Source organism: Lagopus leucura, unplaced genomic scaffold, assembly GCF_019238085.1.
Source record: "Lagopus leucura isolate 7727_CA_CO unplaced genomic scaffold, USGS_WTPT01 Super-Scaffold_73, whole genome shotgun sequence".
In the NCBI taxonomy this organism is placed as follows: domain Eukaryota; kingdom Metazoa; phylum Chordata; class Aves; order Galliformes; family Phasianidae; genus Lagopus; species Lagopus leucura.
In genome coordinates, this window is record NW_024962252.1 from 66,422,138 (window position 1) to 66,438,488 (window position 16,351).

The following is a 16,351-nucleotide window of genomic DNA, read 5'->3' on the forward strand; positions in this document are numbered from 1 at the left end:
ATAGTAAAGAGCAAAGAGATGATTTGCGATCGATAGTGCTACCATTGAAATTTAAGCCAAGTTCTTTTATTTCATTTCTTGAGAAAGTGCAGGCCCAGGAACTGGTGTAATATTTCCAGCAGGTTTTCCTTTCTTGGATATATTAGCATGCAATGCTGCACTGAGTTTTGCCTGTGCCTATTTGTAATTACGCATCACGGTAGCTTTCAAAATTACCGATTTTGAGTAGTTTAGAAATTAAGTTAATTTTATTTTCAGTCAAATTCGTGAAATCTCTGGAAAACAACAGTTCAGGTCTTTTAAACATTCAAGAAAAGTTCCTTAGATGTGAAATTCAAATACAAAGTGCATGATAAAAATGAAAATTAGTAGCAATAACGTCAGTGATATTCAGGCTGAGAAGTCAGGAAAGCAGGAAACAGAATTAATCTTTGAATTCACAGTGCAGAGGTTTCCAAAGGAGGCGGAAATTCCTACACTGGAGTATATGTGTAGTTGGTGTCCTGACTAATGCTGATCTGCAGCTACACTACGCAAATGTGCATTATGTGAAAAGGCTTTGATATTTATCATTCTTTAACTTAAATGATTTTATTTTAAAACATTGTAAACTAATGTCTTATTTCCTTTGAAGTGAAACCTTTTCATCAAGTATATTTCTTCAGTCAAGTGATGACACTGATTACATTGTTCTCATTCAAAAATAATATTTTCTAAATAGAAACACATTACTTGAAAGGCGGACTTGATACCAGTCATCTGTTTATGAACAATGGGGAAGCTTCCTGCGTGCTGGAAAGGCACTCCTTCCTCATTCACTTGTAGGGACATATTGTTCATTTCAGCTGTTAGTTTAAATTCTTTTATCTATTATCAGAGATTCTGGATAGGTCCATCTAACTAATAAATATCTGAACCATTTATCGATGCAACGGGACTAGTTAACACAGCAATTTGTGATTCCTCCCCACTTGCCCAAGTAATATCATTTTTTTTTTCCCCTGATGAGTATGAAGCACAGTAGGTGGACTTTGTTTTGTTATTTGTGAGAGGACAATTCCATTCAATTTATAGTTATAATCAGGAAAATAGGGATTTTTAAAGCTCATTTGAATTGGCATAAGCAAACCTGAAATGAGGGGAATACAGGCAACATGAAGCTGCTTTGTTATGCTGATCACAATGCAGTTCCCACAAAGTCTTCATAGCATTTGAAATGTTACTGTGGAGGCTGGTAGATCTTCCCCATTATTAAGGCTGTCAAGCTGTTCTGCCTTATAAAATGCTACTGCCAAGTGCTGATAATCATGTGCTCAAAATGTCAAAATTCACTGAATAAAAGCAGTAGCATCTTTTTCCAAACTAATTTGAGATTTTTTATTTTTTGGTTCATCCAGAAGTGGTCAGAAGACACTAAGGCTTGAAGACTGGGATGAAAAATATGATTCACCTCATTAAGAAAATTCGTCAAATTTTCTTGAAAGCTTTGAGCATCTCATGCTTTACAACCAAACTATAAAATTAGAAAAAGTCATCTTGATATAGCACATGTGTTTTTTGATGACTAGGAAGGAAAAAAAAAAAAAAAAAAAAAAAGAAAACCACTTCTCACTGCACCTAAATAAAAGAAAAAAAAACGTTCTGAAATACTGCAGTTTCTTCTTTTAGTAGGTAAAGGTCTAGTGATTTTTTTCCTGTTCTGCACCAGCTAGACTTCTCATCTCCTGTGTGATGAAGTGTTGAAACTCCCTCTACAGTGAATAATTAAATGCACCTCTACCATGTTGAAACCAGCTGTTCCTTGTGTCAGTTGGGAAGGTGTGGATGAGGTTAGACACTGTATTGACATCTGAGAACGGTGCATCATGTGCTGCCAGGGATCTGCTGCCTGTAGAGAAGTGTGGAAAACGTAACTATGAAAAAGTAGAAAGTTCAAAATCCAGGTGATCTAGTAGAGACAGGAACCTGAGTCTGAAGTGGTAAAGAGGGAAACTGAGAGGAACTTGATGACTAGTTGAAGGGATCTTAGAATCATGGAATGCCTTATGTTGAAAGAGAATTTGAAGTCATCTACTTCCAAGTTCCTGCTATGGTAGAGTTTCCAACCACTAGATCAGGCTGCTCAGGGCCCCATCCAACCTGGCCTTGAAAGCCTCCAAGGATGGGGCATCCATAGCTTCTCTGGGCAACCTGTTGCAGTGCCTCACCACTCTGAGTAAGACAGTGGACTGGGATTTGGAATGAAGAGTGGCATGAGAGATGTTCAAAGAAGGAGTGGTGTGGCTGAGAAATCCCCATCTGCTGCACAGAGATGCAGACAGGAATGTCTGGGGCTGAGAGATGAGAAAAAAATTGAGAAGGAGGAATTGTGGTGAGTTTCTGATGCATGGGAAGAAAGAGACTGAGCAAGAAAAATGCCAGAAGGCTAGGCTGTAACTTGGTTGAGAAGCTGGTTTAGCTAGGTGAGATATACACAGTATTGGGATAGTGCTGACAGCCTACTCCACCTGGTGATTTTCTGTTAGTTTAGGTGATATGTGCCTAAAAAGTTGTTTTAAAAGTTTATTCTCTACATCTCATTCATGTGGGTGTCAGTGTAATGCCACCTACTATAACTGTGGTGGTTTCTTTTTACTCTTAAAAAAAAAAAAAAAAAAAAGTTGGAAAATGATATACAAAGTACAGCATAAAAATAATTTTCTTACACTTTCAAAAAATTGTAGGTGTTAGAAAATGTAAAAATACCCAGGACTAATATGTGTTATGAAATCACTCAAATGTACAGTCACAGTAGCTTTGTATGGAATACTATCTCACTGCTAATAATAGAAGTTTAAAGGCTGTGTCAGTCCTTGGAAGCAGAGAAGCTATAGAACAAAAGACTTTGAAGATTAAATATCAAGCTGAGAATTGAAGTTGGAAATGAGCATTATGATGCTTAACTGATTGTTTTCCTGGAGGGTTAGATTCTCTGTCAGACTTTGCTTTGGAATTTGCTGAGCAGATAGTCTTTTATAGCAGTCTTGTTTTCAAATGGAACTGAGTCTGTTTTATCTTACAAGCTGGATTCCTGAGTCATGGCTCTGAGGTCTTGTTCTTCTGCCTGAGGTTGAGGTGCCAGAGCTGAGGGAAATCAACATTTTACATGAGTAGATACTGATAGGACAAGGAGGAATGGTTTGAAACTAAAGAAGGGAGACTTAGATGTCAGGAGAAAGTATTTTGCTGAGAGAGTGGTGAGGTGCTGGAACAGGTTGCCCAGAGAGGTTGTGGATGCACCATCCCTGGAGGTGTTTAAAGCCAGGTTGGATGGGGCCCTGGACAATTTGATCTAGTACTTGATCTAATGGGTTGGGATCTAATGGGTTGGAACTTAGTGATCTTTGGGATTGGGTTGGAACTTGGTGATCTCTGGGATCCTTTCAAACCCGTGGCAGTACATCATTCTGTGAGTCTATTGTTTTAGTGGTTACAGCTCATAAGATGCGCTAATATAAAGAAGGAAAATGCAGATGCCCCTATCTGTTTTCTCTGGAGGCTTTCTGCTTTCCTGCCATGCATCTCAATTTGCCTGCTGCCAGTCATGTATTAGTGCATTAGAGAATATGTGGTGCTTGATTTGTAATGAAAGTTTCTGTGCATCTGTGGGCTTCAGTTACTACTCTCCCAGTGCTGACATCATCTTTATGCTGTGTGGGGAAGCTGAAAAGGGTTGGTAGAGTGCTGGCTATTCTCCCCTTATCAGTTGAAAAGTTCTCCTTGTTTGCAGATTTACCATCCAGCTGTTAAAGACACTTCAGAGTAAGGTAAAGAAAACAGGATATTTTTAGAACTTTAAATTGATATGGAATTTCCTGGGCTTTTCCTGCTTTAGGACAAAATCTGGATTTCCATTTCTTTTCTACAGTGTAACTTCGCTTATATTTCTTTAAGCTGTTTAAATCTATAAATAGATGTTTCAGCACATACAAATGTCTTGCCACTTTGAAACATAAACACTAAAAACTAATGACTAAAATTTTGGACTGGTACAGTTTCACACTTCTGTTTCTTTTTAATAACTCTTCCTTGTGACTGGATAATTTTATTTATTTTGACAGCATCAGTATAACACTCGGAGTTACTTACAAAGTATTTTTTCATTGTTGAGTTGGGTTATAAATTTTAATATAAATGATGAGTAGAAAACGTGTTTCAGATTCTAGAGTGTGCATCATTGTAACTTTTGGTTTTTGCTGAAGCTTGCCTCTTTTTATTCTTTGTTTGAAGATTTTTTTTGTCCTTTTCTAATAAAAAAGGGAATTAAATTCTTGTTTTTTCTCTATTTTTTTTTTTTTTAATGTTATAGAGACAGTGATGTGCTTTTTTGTCTTCTTTGCCAAGATATAAATATCTCTGAGGTAGATATCTCTCTCTGTTGCTTTGCTTGCTCTCAGGTTGTCTAAAAAAAGAAGAGAGACCTGTGCTGTGCTTTCCCTCACTGTGATGCATGCATTCTTGTTTATGTACCTATTATGGGAATGTATCCGTTCAGAACTTGTAACTTCCCAGATGCTCTTGAATTTCTGAGAAAAGGCGCTTATAATGGTGCAAAACTGAAGTCTGTCCTGATCTCTGCAATCACTTCAAGACTCAGAGAAAGGAAGAACAGCAAGGGCTGTCAAAATCTGAGTACAGAGAAGAAATAGATTGAACTTCATCCTTTTCCTGGCTACACACTGAAAATAAAGCTGAAGACATAATAATGTAATGTGCAGATAGAAAAAAAAATACTGCCAGATGACATGATACCAACACATGTTAGCTAAGAGAAATACTGAAGAAAAGATTGGCTGTCTTTGTTTTCCACTTCACACGTGTTTTGGAGATCAAAAATATTTTTTTTTTCTGGCATAAAGAGTATGTAAGTTGAAATAATTTGTATTTCCAAAGTACAGCCTACATCTTTTCTCCATGGCATCTGTGTATTCTTTTCGTGCATACTAATAGCAAAATTGAAAATGCATCATCTTGTTATTTGCAGATGTAGATGCCGTTACACTGTTGCAATCATTGCTGAAGGGTTCTTATGGAAATTACTTTGCATCCTTAGCTCTTCAGTGAGTTTGAATTTGCTGTGCTCTTCTAGAAGACTTGGGAACAGAGATATGATGCGTTACTTTTCTATAGAGCAACATAGAACATAGAGCTCATAATATGACAGCCAGTTCAGTTTGGAAACCTGTAGTATTCTGGTAGATTTTAGTCTTTGAGTTTAAATGTGAAAAACTACACTTAGGCTGTAGTGTGTTTACTTGTCTTCATAAAGTATTGTAATTTATTTCTGAAATATTATTGGAAACCTGTGGCAGGTTAAATGTTATTTTTGGAGATTATTTTCACGCTGTCAGGGAAGACAAATTTAGCTTTTTGGCTAAGCTTGGACACATGTGGAGAGAGTAATTTTGGAGAGAGAGGATGCTGGAGAACCTGCCTCTAAAAGTGAAAGCTAGCAGGATTAGAATAGGCATCAGGACTCCCACATCCCAAATATTTCTGCACTGAAAATATTGTTCCTTCATATCTGAAAGACATGTGCCAGAAGTGGTCTTCATAGATGACAGCAAGCTGCTGCAAGATATGGAGGCTGCTCAAGATCATGTGGAGTATCATGTCCACGTCATGAATGTTGCATTACACTATTTTTTTTTTTTTTGACAAGTTTATTTTGTTGAAAGTAGCAAACAAAGCAGATAAGTTCCAAATAAATTACATAATGAATTAATTGGGCAGCAGATTATTTTCCTACAATGCTGGGATCCTGAAACATAGCCATGAAAATCTAGGTAATGACAAGGAGGTTGGCATCTTTTTTTTCTTGTTCCTTTTTTTTTTTTTTTTCCTTCTCTATGCAAGTGACCCAATTGACTTCTTGATTATACATTGACGAATTGCTTCCTCTAGAGGGTCAAGGCTTCATTTCATAGTTTGCTGTGGATGGGGGTTCAGGGAACAAATTTAGAACTTCATAGTCAAAGGAATCTTGTTATGTCTTCATTTGCACATTGAAGGATTCAGCAACCAAACTAGGGATGTGAGGGAAAGAAAAGAACTGCTGTGGTGGTCATGTGTTAAGAAATGTATTCCAAACATAGAAAAAATATAATTCTTCACTTAAGACATCCGTGTTATAATCAGAGCTGTAATTGGAGGGAAAATAACTGATAAAAATAAATGGTACTGTCATGAGAAATGTCGGAGATGAATTTTTGTTCAATGTTCTATCTGTAACATTTAGCGTTAATTCAGTTGATACCACTGTGTGTGAAAATAAGTTCGTTAACAGTACAAAGCACCTAGTTACAATAACTGCTCTGTTGATGGCAGATCTAAGTGACATGGAGGTTATCCTCTTCCTCTTCTGCTCACCCAGAATGATATGTTCTTCAAAAAAAGTAACTTCCTTCTTGGTCGTGATGCTTGGATTCTGTGAAGTGATCTTAGATAAAATCTAAGAATAAAAGAGCAGGAATGAGACTGGAGGTGTGCTGTGGATTGTAGTTTCTCGACATATTCTGCCATTGGTTAAGTTGTGTAATTGTGGAAGGGTGAAAGTGGTCATTTGCTTATTAAACATCCTCTATTGCATGTGTTGAGTGACACTGGTGTAGTAGAAAAAAAGTGGATTTGTGAGTTCTGTTACTTTGTATGTTCATGAATGTAACAGGTATAGAATGAATAAGCTGTTGTGCTATCTCATACATCTGCATGCAGTCAGAAGATATGCAGCCAAAACAGACTCTACACGTGTTGTTGGGAATCTACTTCTTTCTGACCTCCACTGCCACGTTAGTCTTCTATGTTATTAATGATTCTACCCCAAACGTGTTAATATTGGTCACAACATACAGAAACAGAGACAAATACTATTGTCCTTATGGTATATCAGTAGAATGATGAAGGACAAAGGCTTTGCATAGGTGTGATGTATAATATGCTAATGTGCCTTGAGCTTAGGATTTCTGAGACAATAATGCCATTGCAGGAGATGAAAATCACGCAAACGCTAAAAACAAAGTTCTTAGAATTCACAGAAAAAGAAATGCACCGATTGAATTCTTAGGCAGTAAGCAAATCTTTCAGGGAAAAGTATTTTCAGATTAACTTGTCTCATAAAATACTTCTGTAGGAATTTATTTTGGAAACTCCCTCATGTGCCTTGTAAAGTTCATTATTTTATGTCTTTGATCTAATGACTTGAGGAAGCCAGCAGCCAAAAAATCTTTAAGTGCTGAGTTACACCCAAAATACAGATTAATGTCACCTTATAGTAGTCAGACTTCGTGGAAAATCCTATTATGTACAAAAGGAAGAGCACTGGTGTAAGATCCCTGCAGCATTTAATAATTGGTTCTTCAGAGTGTTTGCAGTTGTCTAAGATCCAAAAAGCGTTGACCATTCTGCGTAATCTGTGTCTGTTGTTTTTTTTTTTTTGAGGCAAATATGCTGTACTAGTTTTCAAGCTTTATTTCCAATGTCTCCTGAACACAGTTCTGTCTTTCTGACTGATTTATAATCAGGAAAAATGTGTGTATGATATAACAAAAAAAGTGTTTAATACTGTTACTGTAATTGCAATGAGATTTGTAATTAAGCCCTCAGTAAAAGTCTCTCCTTTCCTGTTTTTAGCATCTCTCCTATGGCAATGGTAGCTTACATGTTGATGCAGCTTTCCAACAAACTCTTTGGAGTGTAGCACCAATCAGTTCAGGAAGTGAATTTGCCCAAGGTAAGATTTACTCTAATTGTTGAAAGACTGATGGTAAATGAAGAACCTGAGGAATCAATTTTTTTTCTGCCGAGTGTGACTGAAATATAAGAATGAGGTTTCTCTTCTGTTTATTAATTAAACTGAGTATTTAAATACAAATATTCTAAAAACAGAAGGAGAATGATGCTGAAAAGCATACTGGTGGCTTTCTACATCATTGTTTCTAAATACTGAAGAGCTAATTCAAATCTAACTTTACTAAAAATAAAATTATATTCACACAGGTTTTTAAAAGATTTGTTTTGGTCCTGATTTCAAGAAGAGAGGAGTGGAAGCAGGATATAAAATCCTAGGAACTGAGTGGGAATGGTTTTGTGAGGAGCATATAGTTGAGAAGTATGAAAGAGAAGAAAAGATGAAGAGAGACAGTATAGAACAACTTTCAAAATTTATTCTGTTTAAAAGCTAGGATTATTATTATTATTATTGTTATTATTATTATTATTTTGATACTGTAACTTCTGTCATGAGAGAATGAAGATCTCCGAGTTAATACTGGTTTCACAGGAAGAGAAACTCATCTTTAACATCCTGATTTTTCTGGAAAGCCCTATGATTTTTAGATTCTTGCAGTGTATTTCCTCTGTAATAGAATCTTAAAGGTCCTTCTGTTATTCCCTGGAAGTTTTGTGTACAACTTTTTAAAAAGTCAAAACACTGACCCTTCACATTAGTTCTCTTCATTTTTTTTTTTTTTTTTTTTGCTTAGCATTTCTGTTTGCAATTTTGCTTGTTCTAATTTCAGCATGACCAATCTATATGTATTCTTAGTGTTTTATACTGTGGGAATCATTATGCACGTTCAGATCGTCTGAGGTGACTTCTGTTATGATAGGTTATTAAAAATGCTGGTGCATTACTTACTAGTATCCTCAACTACATTGGGAGAAACATTCTGTTGACTCTTTCTACCTTCCAACCTGTTACTGCACACTATAACTCCATTCTCCTTGTCCTCCTACCTGCACTGATGTGGAGCTCCTATCAGTAAGTCCAGTGTCTTACTAGCTGATACTCAGGTTTGTGCTACACTACATTTCCCAAATTGACACATTTCAATGTTAAAGCTTATCTGGCAATTTGGTACACAATATCAGAAGATCTTTCTAGATTTTCTCACAGGAAACTAGAAAAAAAAACAACAAAAATAATTCAAAATTTAATGCATGCACACACTTGTGTATTGTTAGCATTTAAACTGGAATTTGTTTCTGAAATAGAGGTCAAAAATGAGCAGATAAAGTTTCAGCTGTACCAGTCTTTGAGTTGCACTAATTCTATATGATTCCTTTTCTGTGACTTTCTCCTGATCTGTTCTTTCCTGTTTGCTGACCTGGAGCTCTTCTCACTTGAATCTCCAGGGTGTGGGATATCTTCCCCTTCCTCCGACTCTCTTCTTAATGTAACTTCACAGGTCAAAGAAAAAAGAAAACACAAAAGAGATCTGATTCACTTTATTTTCTTCTCTTCATTAAAGGATATCTGATAGGTGGGGATGTTCTGAGGTTGTTGCATGGTCATATGGATGAATGCTTGACAGTCCCTTCGGGTGAACATGGAGAAGAACAAAGGAGGTAGGATTCCAACTTAGAATAGTATAGTAATGGAAATTACTGTTTCAATATTGAACGTCATTAAAAGCATAAATTTTGGAAGGATATTTTGATGAGATGAATCATTCATAAGAAGAAATGTGATTGAGATGATCTTTGGGCATTAACTTATTGCTTTTATTTTATTTTTTTAATTGATCAGATATTTCTGGGTGTAAAACATTAGTATCTGTTGAAAGTGGACACGGTCCAGCAGTGTGAAACAAAAAGTGCTGAGTTGCAGGATGGTTAATGAACATTGAGCATCTGAACTGAACATTTCATGCTTTTATTTTATTCTTGTTTCCTAGCCTAAAATCAAATCTAGAACAAGTGCCTCCAACATTTACATCTGTTATTAGTTGGGTGTGATGTATAAAAATAGCTTGTGAACCCAATATTTAAGGTTATTTTCTATTTTAAAATGTTACTATTGTTGTTTGTTTTATTGTTAATCATTTATTATTTTTGATATTATTTTATAGTGATTTTTGATAACATCATCATGTTTACTGACTTAAAAGTACTGTGAATGAAATATATTGTTGGCAGTACTGCTTTTTTGTATAACACCTCAGTACACTATATATTAAGACTACTACAAGGCAACTACTATGGGTAACAATATTGTGTACTTGGTATAGTAGTCTAGAACTTAATTTACAGTTACTTTGTTGATTAAAGGAATCTAGAATGGAAGTAGGGAAGTAAGGATGGCTCAGTATATATTTTCTCTCTGAGTTAATTAACAAATCCAAATGGTGCGAAGGCTGGCACTCAGACTGCAGATGTCTGAGTACTGTGATTGTGTGAGTGAGTTAAAATGTAAAGTAGAACTAAAATCTCTTCATTTGCTTGAATAAAATATATCATAAACTTCAGTAGTTTTATTCATGCCTTCCTCTTGAAAATTGCTAATTAGTATTGTTTATTTGGCTGAAATCTGGAACTAGATGATTTTAAGGTCCTTTCCAATTAAAACCATTCTAGGAGTCTGTAATACTGCTCATTTAATCTATCATACCATCAGCTAGGTGACTGCATTTCCATGATAAAGTACTCTTCATTCTTTTTCAAATAAGTTTGTTTTGTTCTATATCTTGTAAAGATGAGAAAGAATGATTGAACAATGACATTAGGAATAGTACGACTTAAAGTTGTAAATATGAATGAGAAATCTTTGGTTGTTCCCAGTTTCAGTTGATGAGTTGGTGATTTTTGTGGGTTTATTTATTTGCTTATTTAAGGACAGCTGCTCTCACTTCTCATTTTTAGACAGGAATAGAGTTTAAACATAGAAGCCATTTCAAGACTTTGAAAGCTTAAAATATGATCAGCTCTTGTTTAATGTTATTTATAATGTAGTAGAATCATTACAGCATAGAATTTATTTTTGCTTTTACTACATCCCCAGGAATGTAACATAAAAGGTAAGATAAATAGGATCCTACAGTGTTTGCTCATATTTCAATTCAAATCCTGCAAAAATCACATTATTAATTTGTAATTGTAGTGTAATTGCACATCTGTGAGATGATTAAGCACACTTCAGAAATGAACTTTGACTTTTAAGAACACATGAAGAATTATTTGCAACAAGACTAACTTGCAAAAACTGCAGTAAAAGATTGCTAAATTGCTAGGTAAGAAATAGACCATTCAATTTGCTTGTGCAGTATGTTGGATCTTTTTGTCTCAGTTTGTAGACTGTGGGTCAGTGCCTAGAAGTAGATGATTGTTCTCTCTGCACTGTCTCCCTATTCTTGTGGCTGACAGTGCCCTGAAGTATTCAAAACACATCTATGTCATGTCCTTAATTTTATTGATAGTAGTACCAAGAACCATCGTTTCCTATTGCATCATATATGCTAGCTTTCATATTCTCTTGTTGTTCAGGAGCTTTATTTGATAGACTAAAAATAAAGCTTAGTTTCTTTCTTTTTTTTCTTTTTTTGAATTCTCTCCTTTTCTGAAGTTCTTTTTTGATAAATATAAATTATTTTTACTTATAAATGTTAAATATAATCTATGACAACTTTTAATTTTACGAAGTACTCTGTACCCCACATTTTCTGATCCCTGCATTAGGGCTCAAAAATTCCCTTTTTATCTCTATTAAATAGGACTCTAATGTTTAAGAGTATATTTTGTGGTGGACTGTGTTTTTCAGTTTTCAAGTTGGATGTATGTTGATGGATGGTATTCAAGCTTCTGGTAGAAATATGTTAGTAATATGGCTAATTTTGACAGGTAGGAAATTGTAGAATAAATTACTTTGTCTTTTTCTTTAAGATCTACAATATTTTCACAAAACACATTTTGAAGTGTGATAGTTTTGAAGTGCAGTAACTCTGTGTTTTCCTTTCATTGCCTTTGAAAACTACCTTGTGAAAGGATTCTGTGGCAATTCTTCATTTGTTTTGTTACAGCAAATACCTGAAAAGCAGCTTGGCTCTGAGAAATGCCAGTGTGAAGGAGCACTGAGAAGTTTCACATCTGACATTACTTGCTATCTTATTTCATTTCTATTTTTCTGCAAAGGTCTTCTCTCATGCCTTTACAAATAAGAGATCGAACAGCCCTAGAATAATGGTTTTATTCTGTTATGTTGCCTGTTATCTAGACCTAGGGATGGATAAATTGTTTTGGTTTGAAGGATCCTTGTAGGCAGTTTCTAAAATTAACTGTTTTTAGCTATTCTTAGCACATTGGTACAGATAAATAAATTTAAATAGAAAAGTGTTCCAGAGACTACCAGAAACCCAAAATAATACAAAAAAATACAACACATTCTCATGCTATTTATACTTTGATGGAACAGCATCTAGCACAGCAGGGACCTACAATACAATGACAATGCAAAATGTATTTTTAATTACAAGATCTAGCAAAGCTCTCTTCAAGGCAAGGTCATAAAAATCTGCACGGGAAGAGGCCTAATTCAGTGGGAGAAGTAATCCTATAAACAGCTTATAAAATTATCTTGTCTCACAATTTATTCTGAATATATACTTTCTTTCATCATTTAGTTACTGAGCTGGAGATTGGAAGATTTGTGCCCTCAGAAAGGGCTTCCTTGAAGATCTGCCAGCTCTGCTTTGCTCACTTGTCCTTGAGGACGTTTTACCAGAGGATTTTGTTGACTAACTTCCTGAAGAGCTGGAATTTGGCTTTTCTAAAGTTTAGCATCTTGATTTTACTCTTCGTCTGTCCCATATCTCCCAGGACTGTGAACTCCACCATTGCATGGTCACTACAGCTCAGGCAGTCTCCTCATATCACCAATCAGCTTGCTTGTGTTTGTGAGCAACAGGTCCAGTATTGCATCACTCCTGGAGGGGCTATTACTTGGCTCAGGAAGTTATTCTTTGTGGATTCCAAGAGCTTCCTGGATTGCCTTCAGCTTACTGTGCTGCTTTTCCAGAAGGCGTCTGGATGGTTGGTGTCCCCCAGCAGGATGAGAGCCTGCGACCACAACACCTCTTTTATCTGGAAGAAAGTGGCTTTACCAATAGTTTCTGCCTGGTCAGATGGCCTGCAGTAGACACCAACCACAAGCTGTTGCTTCGGTCTCTAATTCTTATTTGAAAGCTTTCAATTTCCTCATGGCCATTCTCCAGGGACGTCTCTTCACAGTCTATTCCTTTCTTGAAGGAGGACAATGCCTCCTCCCTTCCTTCCTTGCCTTTCCCTTCTAAATAGCTTGTTAGCCATCAATAGCCAGTCTGGTCATGTGAATCACCCCACCAGGTTTCAGTGAGGACAATGCATCATGGTTTTCGAGTAGCATGGTACCTTCTGGCTTTTCTTGTTTCTCAGGCTGCGTGCTGGTGTAGAGTTTGTTCTTTTCCTCAGAGATTTGAGATCCAGATAGCTGCTTTTTTTTTTTTTTTTTTTTCTTACATATACAGTCTGGCCTGTCCTCTGCGGTGGCTCTTTCTTCTTTATAAGTTCATAGTAAGGTTTTGTAGTTCAAAGACTTTTTCTACTTTTACCCACTCATGAGCATCTTCTGTGCACTTCGTAACCTAGATATTTTCTCCAGCCTGTCAATGTGAATCTGTGCTAACTCTGATTGCAAATGCGATTTTTTGTTGATTATTCACATGTGGTTAATAACAATATTGCATTTGTCCTGGTAATGTTATCTGATATGGTTTTACTAGTGTCAATTTCAGAGAGGGTAAATGTGTTATCAGTCATTCTTCCTTTTCAGAACACATTTTTTCTCAAGATTATATAAAAAGAAATGTGGTGTATCCTATCAATTACAATTCTTATTCAGAGCAAGTATTAAGGAAGTTGGTTCGAACAATCTCAGAGTAGTTTTATACATTCATTTTTGTGGAAGGAGTGGAAATTGAATTTTAGATTTCAAAAAAAAAAAAAAAAAAAGGTATGAGAATGTCTCGATTATGAATTTATTCAACTGCTGTGGGGTAAGAGTTAGTATGAATATTTTTTTGGTAAAGGCAGCATGATTAAAAATTGAGATCTTTTACACAGACCTAACCTCTACAGTTTTCTGTAGAGAAAGCAGTATCTAGCTGGAGGCTATATTCTAGTGCTTTTTATACCTTCAATCTTGCTTATAGAAAGTCTTGCTGCTCCATTCCTGACCCCAGTGTCTGGGCTTTTGCTTTTGCTTCCTGGTAGATGTCCTTAATCCCAGCTTTCTCAGTCCATGCTGTAATTGGTATAACTGATTCTTTTCTGGAGAGCGACTGTCTTTATACTTCTATACCCCTTTATTCACATAAATGTAAGAGATATTTAAGGATCCTATTTTTATTTTTATTTTTCCTTTGATAAGCAAATGGCCTGCCTGCTTGTTTTCTTTTTTTTGTTTTTTTTTTTTTTTGTTTTTTGTTTTTTTTTTGTTTTTGTTTTTCCTTCTGTCATATTTCCCTTCCCTTCTTCCCCCCCCCCCCCCCCCCCTTTTTTTTTTTTGGTCTTACATAACCATTGTAATACTTGTAAGTTCGCTTGGAAATAATAGAGAATGATACGCTATTAGCGTATAATAGTAAGCAAGTGACATGATAATATTTGGAGAAAATACTTTCTGTGAAATCTAAGGGAGGATTTTGTACATATTTGTACATGTACTTACAATTTCTTTCTAGTACATGAAACTCGTGCTTATGTGCTTGTTTTTGTGCATGGATCATGAATTTTTTAGTTTCACTTTACTGTCTTTGAATAATTAGATCTCAAGACTTGCTTGGTAAGAGCTGATTTTGAGTATGATAATCTTTGGAAGTTGCAGTAGTCATCTGTGCTATCTTAGCATGAGAGGTACAGTTAGATAGACAAGAAAATGTGGTGGATTTTTACCACAGAGCTGAACATTTAGTGCATGCTTTTGCTTGTTTTTCAGAACTGTCCATTATGAAGGTGGTGCAGTGTCAATTCATGCTCGTTCCCTTTGGCGATTAGAAACTCTGAGAGTTGCGTAAGTAAAAGCTATCACAGAAGAATACTCCATTTAGCTGGGTATTTTTAGTACAGTGAGAGTGGTCCTATTACATCAGATTACAAACTATAAAACCAGATTGATAATAAAAAATCTTCCTAAAAAAACGATACATTGCTTTAATGAAAAATGATCTGGTAGAAAGTGTACGCTAACAATGCTGTTTTTGTTAATACACTTCTGTGTTTTTTTTCTTTTCAGTTGCTATAGCTATCAGTAAACTCACAATTTTCTGTTTTTATACAAATATGTGATATTGCACAGAGAACTAGTTCTGATTATAATTCATGCATCACTCTTAAGACATTTACATGTCTTGAAATGTAAAAAATTACAGAAAGAAGACTACTTGTAAGAGTATTTGAATGATAGTAAGGAGTTGTGCCTTTAAAAGAAAATGGTAATTAGGTATGCACTGTAAAATTCTATTGTATGTATTTGCAATTAAATTTGTGGTGACTGAAAAACAACTAAATCAGGGCCACTTAAGGCAATATTATACTCTAATGGTGCTTTTCTCTGAGCATTTAATTTTATGGGATGATGGTAAACATCAGTGGTACAGCAGTGAAATTTTTGCTTTGAACTAAAGTTGGTCTTAGAAGTTCTTAAGTGGCAGCAATGAAATAATGTAGAGGTAAAAACCCCTTGTAGCTACAAAGTAGTAATTCTCTTGCTTATAGTCTGACATGTAGAATTTTACGTTTTTACCATTTTGCCCTTTTATTGACTAGTAAGCAATGTAATGTGCTTTAAAACAATTTCCCCAGAAGTTAAACTCTGTGTCTTGTTTAAAAAAAAAAAAAAACTTTCCTTGAACTTTCTTAGGTGGAGTGGCAGCCACATAAGATGGGGACAGCCATTCAGACTAAGACATATAACAACAGGAAAATATTTAAGTCTACTGGATGACAGGAGTCTTCTCCTTACTGACAAAGAGAAAGCAGATGTAAAATCTACAGCATTCTGTTTTCGGTCTTCCAAGGTATGGAATCAGTGCAGTGTTATTATAACTTGTAGTAATTGCAGTATCTTTTCAACGAAGAATAAAAATGAATAATTACTGAGTGTAATTAATATTTAGTAAACTTCTGTCATATTTCATTGGACAAGTCTACTTTTTTTTCTCTGCTTGTCTATTTTTGAGCAGTTTATTTAATTTTCATTTATTTTTTCTTATGAACTTTCCTGATGTTTCACTTCTTATGTCTGTGGACTGACGTAGGAAGCATTTACGGCATTGTTTTTTTTTTTTTTTTTTTTTTAAATTTAATTAGGAAATTGTTATTTCTTTCACTAGATATGATGTTGCTATCCAGTTTCCAATTGCCATAGTATAAATTTTCATTTGACACCTTCAATAATCATTATAAGTACAGGCTAGTACTTACTGGGGGTAAACAGTTTTAAAATAATACTATGATGAAGTCTTTAATTTCGTTTGATTTATCTTACTGATGCTGAAATTTTGAC

At 35.3% G+C, this 16,351-nt stretch overlaps 1 protein-coding gene across 4 annotated transcripts in view; it reads left to right on the plus strand.

Annotated features, from left to right (window-relative positions):
- The window catches only part of RYR2 (ryanodine receptor 2), a 337,274-nt gene that overhangs the window by 142,021 nt on the left and 178,902 nt on the right, over nt 1-16,351 (plus strand). For all 4 annotated transcript variants that reach the window (XM_042888514.1, XM_042888524.1, XM_042888521.1 and 1 more), the window contains 4 exons: nt 7,669-7,768; nt 9,288-9,384; nt 14,783-14,857; nt 15,707-15,863. In XM_042888514.1, the coding sequence (XP_042744448.1) occupies nt 7,669-7,768; nt 9,288-9,384; nt 14,783-14,857; nt 15,707-15,863 (429 nt within the window). The remainder of the gene's footprint in view (nt 1-7,668; nt 7,769-9,287; nt 9,385-14,782; nt 14,858-15,706; nt 15,864-16,351) is intronic.